The 8,696-nt window shown below is 44.0% G+C and overlaps 1 protein-coding gene across 1 annotated transcript in view; it reads right to left on the reverse strand.

The window, feature by feature from the left end:
• T265_12861 (hypothetical protein) overlaps positions 1-6,872 on the reverse strand; it is a gene marked incomplete at both ends in the record, with an annotated part of 20,312 nt that extends 13,440 nt beyond the window's left edge. Inside the window, 2 exons of the mRNA XM_009165896.1 lie at positions 3,713-3,827; positions 6,287-6,872. Coding sequence (XP_009164160.1) covers positions 3,713-3,827; positions 6,287-6,872 — 701 coding nt within the window. The remainder of the gene's footprint in view (positions 1-3,712; positions 3,828-6,286) is intronic.
• Positions 6,873-8,696: the final 1,824 nt, after the last annotated feature.

The raw sequence follows: 8,696 nt of genomic DNA on the forward strand, positions 1-8,696 counted from the left end.
AAGTCCCTCCCCCATCCACCTTTATTCTTTTCTTCAAAATAAGGCTTACAAATAAGTCATGGTTGTACGGCAGTGAAGCATCGGTTTTGAACACTGATATCCTGCTGTCAATGGTGATGCTGAGCGGTGGCGGAAGTCGGATATAACATGCATCATACACATTCTCGTGGATACAAACACCCTTATTTCTTTTCCTATTGAAATCATTTGGTATCAGTTCGGAAGTTCTTTTCCCACCCAGGAAAGAAAGTGGTGCTTCAAGAAGCTTTTTAAGGTTCACGGATTTGGCCGTAGATTATCCAGAGGAACTCGTTTCCGGAACAAGGTTTGTCCATTCAGCATCAATTCATTTAAATAACCCTTGCGAGATAAAACCTGATCAAATTAGGTTGCTATTTGCGTCTCTAGGAGAACTGTAACCTTTTTTTCACGCAGTAAACGGCTGTCCATGTCTTTGACAGCAACCTACGACTGTTTCAGTCGTTGGGATCCAATTCTTACCTTTTTTCTGTAAGCCTTCATCCCAGTTATCCTCAGCACCATCTGCAACTCCTCATAGCTGCCAGCCACCCGTAGCCTATCAATGCAATAGTCCTAAAAACTTGACCTTACTATGACCACTTCAGCCCAGTATTACATCCTGTGTAGGTTTCGAATCAGTAAGTTCAACATTCTAGAAGTGAGCACAAATGGCAGTGTTATCTGATATCATTTCGGAACAAGAAACAGCTTCGTTATAAGCAGTATGTTTCATCAGTGAGCTTTGATTCACCCGGGTCCTTTAGGACGCAGCCCTGAAGGATGCAGTGATGTTTGCGATGTACGCTACTCACACCTAGGCTAGACACCAATAGGCGTTTATTGTTGCCAGTTCGAAGGTTCAGAGAATCGAAACGAGTCTCATGGGAAACAGAGTTGCTTATAGTGAGTAAAACTGTCTCGTCCTTGTGAAAAGTACATGCCTGTAAAGACTACCTCGCAAAGCTATAACCTGTCATCAGCAGTTAAATAAACTGAAATCTCCCACACGCCAGTCCTTCAATGGCGTCAAACCACGGACACTGTTATCTACGTTGTACGCTGCTATCATGCTGACACCCCTGTCCCCAATTTGACTGCAGACCTGCAGCTCATACAGCCATCCAAATTAGAACAGCTCACTCAAAAAACTGACGATTCTTCCCGAATCAATACTGCGCTTGCAATTCTTACGAACCTCTCTGAAAAACTTTGTGAGAACGTAAAAGTTGGACGGGACACCGAGTTCCTTCCTAGTACCATTTTGTTAGGCCCAATGCATCCATCTCATGGACATTTCTGACATGATAATTTAGGTTCATAGAAATCTATCAGCTGCAACACCCTTTTGGTGCCTAGCTGCCATGCTGCCCGAAGTAAGCATGAAGGCCGGGATACTGTCATATTGCCCAAGCCTTGACAGGGGAAGTCGAGAGGCCGAAGTCGGGTTCGAACCAAGCATCTTCCGGTCAGTAAATTCGCGCTCTAACCACTTGGGCCATCTCGCCCCCATCTCACCGAAGTACAGCTCTGAAGAAATTTCCCTGTGTGCTGCTCTGTGATGCTAGCCACGTGCATGCACACGGTACCAGCTGATAGACCTCCAGTCGAATTTGACAGCAGTCGGTCGTAGTGAGGCATTTTTTGCAAGCCATTGCTGAACTGAATAGCAGGGGCAAATGCATACAATAATTTGTTAAATCCCCTAAACAAAACAAGAACAATAGTCACAAATTTCTTGCACATCTAAAAAACAAATTAGTTGCAGTCTAGTCCTTTTGCTTTTTCTTATCTCGTAGCCAGATTATTCAAAAGGTGACCGAGTCAAATCACAGGGTAAATCGCTTTGGGACCGTTTTGTGACCCTCCTTGCTTCGAGCTGAAACGACTGATTGGTGCAATCACTGCCTAACCGGTTAATCGGAACGACCCGGCGATTAAATTCAAACTGTCGACCAACCAACTGAATAATCGATGGTACTAACTGATCACTTTTGATAATAAACCAAGCATAATTCATGTTTTTACCCTCGGTCACGAAGGCCGCCAACAACCCTATTAGGCTTGTAACGTTTAGTCATTGATATGGCTGATATTACTTATTGGCAATGAGAACCAGGTGAATTCATCCTGCACCAATTAGAGCAACTTCAGTCGAAAGTGTTTGATGAAGCAGATATCAGATGTATTTGTAATGTACTACTCATAAGGTTGCTGAAAATCCGCCGACAGCACATGACCGGTTTCGCCTTTTTTGGGGCTTATCAGCGCAGTCCTCGGGTTTCCGTCAACCTTATGTTCTACTTGAAACGAAATTGCACGAAATTAGCGAATATACACTCATTTGCAAACTAATTTGGTTTTTTCGAGAAGACGCACCTGAACCCAGCTGAATCTCTCGTTTGTGATGTTCTCAGATATCAGATGGTTTTATTGTGAGAAATGATACACAGAGGTGAGCCTTGTCACGCCTCTCTGGTTTCTGTCGGATCGTCACTTGGGTAAGGATCTCCTTTGCGGACGATTTTACGGATACGGAAAGTGAAATTCTGCTTACCGTTGGTACATTTTACAAGTGAAACACAGAGTTTTTTATCACACAAAAGGTTTTTCTGCATATTATCCTTTTGTTGATATTCAAAGATGACCACTTCTCACTCTAATTTGGGTTCAATTTTGTCCTAGAAGAAGGTTTCAAGGTCACTTTGTTTATTATTAGTGTACACTTACAAGGATGCATTTAGAACCCGGCATATTTGTTTGGAAATTTAAGTAAGTAAAATTATATAACAGTGGCATTGATAATAATAATCACGACAGTAATGGTAGCAATATTACAAGCAAGCAGTAACATCAGCAATGACATAGACGCATTACTACCAGACTGCCACAAATCATGTTTAGTTCAAGGTAGAAACCGGGGAGAGAATGGAAGGACAAGGACCTTGATGTTGGTTGATGGCAATCACTCTAAAACTCTAACAAACGCTCAATCAGATAATCTGGACAGCACGAAGTCCCTCTCCCGTCCACCTTTACTCTTTTCTTTACAATAAGGCTTTCAAATAAGTCATGGTTGTACGGCAGTGAAGCATCGGTGTTGAACACTGATGTCATGCTGTCGATGATGATGATGATTTGGTACGCATAACGCTTAACCAAGGCATCATAGCTGGTGGTGCTGCATAAACAAATACCTATTTCAACGTTTTCTCATGCTATTCAGCAGAAAAAATGGTTCTGTGACATCCGTCATCGTATAGTTGAAGAAACCTAAGACCCTCCACCCGCGCACGCAATAAATTGCAACTGGTGTACAATACATGACCCTTGAGACACAATGATGAAGTATTCTGACATCACAAGCGACACAAATCAGTGATCACGTTCTACTATGATTTAAACCCGTTAACTATAGAACTGGAATAACTACATTTGTTTTAACTGCTAAAACTGGTCTGAAAGTTACGATGGGCCAATCCTCTCCGTTCGAATGGAGGCAATTCTTCAAGGAGATCGATTCTCAACTCCCCAGGACTGCTCTGTTCGACGAAGAAAGCTGAACAAAAAAGTGACACTTCTGTCTGAAAAACGAAGTTCATTTCCATGATATGACCGATGTAGTCACTCGATTCCACCCGAATTGCGCCTTTTGAGCCCCTAATTCACAGTGTCCGGCCACAGTTCAACCTACTGTATGAAGTTCGGATCAGATTGGCCAACAGTATTTTGAGTTCTACTTGGTGTGTTACGTTGTGGACGGTGCTTGTAAGACTGAGCAAGCTGTAGTTCTTGTTCCAGCAACGCCCCTGTAACAAACTTGTTGCTTCAAGCCAGTTCTGTCCAGTTTTCACATTCCACATGCTGCTAACAGGTCATGTGGGTACGAAAAGTACATCTGAGCGTCGTATAATTCTAGTTTAATCACCTGAAAATCTGGTCAATCGAATTCCTTCAGTTCTTCTATCTTGCTAGGCAATGAATGTCTCTCTAGCCATGGTTTTCTTTGGGGTATATTTTCCATTCACACGAATAATGATGCCAAAAACTGGTAGGCCCGAAGACGACCTATCTTTTGTTTCTGTTTGGGAGAACGACAGAAAACACCCAAGCCTGGGGGATGTCCTTTAGGTCATTCGATCTCTGAAACACCTTACGAGTTGGCTGAATTAGGCGGTCCAGATACGATAGCCCATTTACTGGTTAACCTGGTAGAAGTGGCTGCCTCGCGTGAATGCAACAGCATCAACTTGGTGTAAAATGCAAGTGGTCAATCCTGAGGGCTATTATCCTTCATGTTCTTGCTTTGGGACATTGTTCTGTAATCTGCGAGAGCTATCTTTATGCAACTCGCTGCAGATTTTAAGGCAACTGTGTGCGAACAGGCCTAGCAGAATCTGACCGAACAGATTGATTGACTGACTGACTGACCGTAGGGTGTAACATTCGTCTTTGAGAAATGACGTACATGTAGTTTCCACGTAAACTGGCAGTTGACTGTCTTAGACGGAGAGCAGACTAGCTTCGCGAACAAAAACCTTATTAAATACACTTCCTGCTAAAGTAGGCGGTAGCGTATCAGAGGTCATTGGTTGTAATTAAAGTGACGCGTCCTCTCGGTAGAGAAGACTTTTTGTCCAAAAACGGTATCTCGCTCTAGGCAAGCCCCGACACTGAGTTTTGTTCATGTATCGCATGGTACTAGACACAAAACGGGGAAGTCCGCAAGACGGGGCACGAATACTGTGTTGTTAGGATTATGCCAAGGATAAGGCTATAAAGACTACTACTGTCTGTAAAATATGCTTTTTCGCTGTGTTCTGTCTGCACACTGTCTTGAAAAATGGTCGTTGACTTGTTCGCTGAGCTGGGCAATTCGATTGCAAACGTTTTATCACCAATCGAGGTGACATCATCAGTGCGTTATTGGGGAGCGTAGTGATGCGTAGCGGTGGGTTAGTGGTTGTGCGTTGAATGAGGACACGGGATGACAGAACAACCAACAGAACCGTTCGACCGAACAACGAATCGCGGTCAAAGGTCATCCCCGGCTACCAGCACGTATATTAACACACACGTAACGCTACTCAACGCACAACCACTAACACACCGACCGTTACGCACAACTTCGCTCCCCAATAACGCAATGATGATGTCACCCCGATCGGCGGTGAAACGTTTGCAATCAAATTGCTCAGCTCAGCGAACAAGCCAACGACCACCATCTACGCTACCTGAGCTGCCGACATTTTCCTCTATAGAGAAACGGTATCTTGCTATAGGCAAGCTCCGTGTATCGCATGTTATAGATATAGAACAGGGGCGTCCGAAAGATGAGGCATGCATAGATGCTAGGATCATACCAGGGATAGGGCCACAGATACTATTACTCTGTAAAATATGCTTTTTCATGGTCTTCTCTCTCCACACTCTGTCCTGAAAACTGGTCCCTGTTTCATTGCTAGCCATAAATACACATGTCGAAAAATCGGGTCAGATTCATGACGTAAGTCAATATAAAAATCAAAAGAGGAACTGTTCCGCTGTACCGTAGTGAAACTTCGGTGGTAACTTTATTGCCACTATCTGTGGTGATAGTGATGACGAAGAAGAATATCTATACCGAGTGCATTAGATCCCCAATTTCGGGCTTTCATGATTCGAAATAGCAGCAGGGTTATCTGTCCTAATACTGGACATAATCGCCATAAAGTAGGGTGAGTAACAGTCAGTCGAATGTTGGGGCTATCAGACTTTTCAAGCAGAGAATGAAATCCGTTTTATGTGGCGAACGAATAGAATTCAATATGGTGCGCATGAATCGCTGCAAACCTTGCAGGGATCCCACAATGGGGCTTACAAGCAGATGGTATAGAGGCGGTTTATACCAAAAGTCCTGATCCCATAGCTACGTAGTGCATTGCACAAGAACTATGCAATATAAGGTCCTTACTTTGCCTGAGCTATTTCCTGCATGAGCTTCCTAAGATCAAGCATGTCGATTTTCGGAGCTCAGTGTGTCTAATTTAAAAACGCTGGGCTTTGAACTGCAACTTTTAACTGGTGATGACTTCCATCAAGTCTTATTGATGTAACACAGGGTATACATCACTAGTGCCCAACTTACATGAATAAATATTGCGATCCATACTGCGTACCGGCGCAGCTGTTAAACAATATCGTTTTCTTGTGGAGGCTTCCAAAGAATTGTGACATGTGGTGGTTGGCACACAAACCATGCTTAAGCTGTCCAGTGCGTCTGACTTACTGGCCTGTACCTGTCGAGCTGCGGAACAACGCCGTAAATGGGCCTCTCCATTTTGCAGCTTTGTATCATGCAAAACAGCCAAAGATGAAGATGAAGCAATCCGTCTTCCATTAAAACCAGACCTTCTTGGAGTCCTATCTAGATAAGCTTGCGCTTTTCTAGCTATCGGCTTTTGCGGATTGGTAAGGTGGCTCTGAGTTGTTTGGTACGATAGAAAAGAAGCCTTCAGTGCGGGCGGTTTCCAAGGTGGCCTGGGTGTCACTTTCCGCCGGGCAACGTTCTCTTTCAGGCAGTCTACGTGCTGCCGCTCAAACCAGTATTGATCAGCTTCTTCGACATAGGCCCTTATTTGTGGTGGAGATTGCCCTAGTTTTGGCCGGTGAATAGAACTGCTTGATGACGAGAGTGAGCTTGCAGTTACTTGAATTGGTGAATAGAGAATTGTCTGCTCATGTTCGACCAATTTGGTTGCATTGTCGTTTCTCTGGAATTCCGATTTTTCCGTAGCCAGACCATCCGTGATCGGTTCCACTCGTATGCTGGTAAGCAAATTCTTTGAGGACGTGGATGCTGTTGTGCGTGACAATCTGATACCCATTTTACCTAATCCCCTCGGTTGTAAATCATCACGTGTGTCTGAGTGGTAGTTGGCTGGTTGTCTTACGCTGTGCCACAGTCAGAATCAGCTGAACCCTGCCACAGTCACGTGATTTTTATTCGAATAAATAACGGATCAATATCACGTGTCACTATTGCCTCCAAACTATGCCTATGTCTCAGCAGGGTAGGGAAGATTGCCAACTAGCTGCAAGTGCTTGGGCTTGTTCAAGTGCCTTTTACGCGTGTGTTAAGTGGTCTGTGGTTAACTCGAATGGGTAAATGCTTCAATGTATTTCTTGTCCACTGAATTTCCCTTATTCAAGGGGATTTTCGAAGTTCCTGTTCAAATTCACACAAGGAGTAGGGACAGAAACATAAAACACAGAGCCATGTGGGGCCAAAAAGTCCTGTCAGAGGGACATGCTTCCAAGAAGCTTCTTATGCCTGATTGCTCTCGTCTCTCATTCCGCCTGGCTTTTCAAAACTGTGTTTCGATATGGTATTTCCACAACAAACTGTTCACCACTTGGTGAACACAACCCACACATCGAACCAATTTAGTTTGTCTCAAGATGGCCATATTTGGGCTAGATTCCGAAAATCCTAATCAGTTGAAAGAAAACAGGGAACCGCTTTTATGTTCGTGAATGCGTAGTGTGTGTGGTAAGAAGTCAAGTCCAAAATGCGAGATATTGTCTCCTGGGTTTGTTTTATCCTGAACTTTGGGAGCGATGGTTTGAGTTTTAATTCACTTCTCCACCGAAGACATCCTGTGAAGTTGTCATGCCAAATAGTCTGCACTTCTGAGGCCCTCAACGGCATTCATTCATTCAGGCTATTGCCTTTACTATATATAAAATCTCCCGATCTTAACGATGAAAGTTCCACCAACACTTTTGTAATAACTCATCAGTTTTATTAGCGACTGCCTTCAATGCGCAGTCATCTACCCCACCTATCCAAATCAGCGGTGTTCGAAACCGTGGCCGCCACAACCACGGTACGGCAATTACGCGGTTTTTGCTGCTGATGGTGATGAGGATGCTGATGATGTTCAGATGATCTTTCAGAAACAAACTACTGGGTAATTTCGCACTTATTCAACGTCTCCGTCGGAGGTCGTATTCCGGCAAGACACCTAAGGGATATGGTATGAAGCAAAACTTGTCCATTTACATTGCCCAACGTGAAAACCGTATTCAATCATTCTCCGAACAATGATGCGACTGAACTCGAGAATAGCTAGAAATTGCCCAGCGCTGCACTATTGAGTTGAGCTGAGGGCTATTGGATATTTGAGTCTGCCATTTTACACGTTGTTTTTCCATCATCATCATCATCATCATCATCATCATCATCATCATCATCATCATCATCATCATCATCATCATCATCATCATCATCATCATAGACAGCAAAATCAGTGTTTGCAGTGATGCTTCACTGCCGTACAACTATAAGGTCCCTCTTTCTATATATTTATATATATATATAATTATAATTATAATAAAAGCCCCACTGGGAAGAGAAGAGAAGAAAAGAGTGGGTGAGGGAGGGGACCTAGTGCTGGCCTATGTCAAGCATACCGAGGTGCCTACACCCCCAACCGTTCAATCAGACAATCTGGAAAGAAACTGACAGCACGAACGCCACTGACATCGATTAGCCGCCGTTTCTTGCAACGTCTCCAGCCAAGCACAGGCGGGGTCACGGGTATCGCATCCTGGAAGGCGTGCAACACCAAGAAAAGCCAAACTCTCCGTGATCTCCTTGACGCCTTTTTGTCAAGTCATGGGCTGTCCACCTCGCG

This window comes from Opisthorchis viverrini, assembly GCF_000715545.1.
Source record: "Opisthorchis viverrini unplaced genomic scaffold opera_v5_19, whole genome shotgun sequence".
NCBI classification, from domain to species: Eukaryota; Metazoa; Platyhelminthes; class Trematoda; order Opisthorchiida; family Opisthorchiidae; genus Opisthorchis; species Opisthorchis viverrini.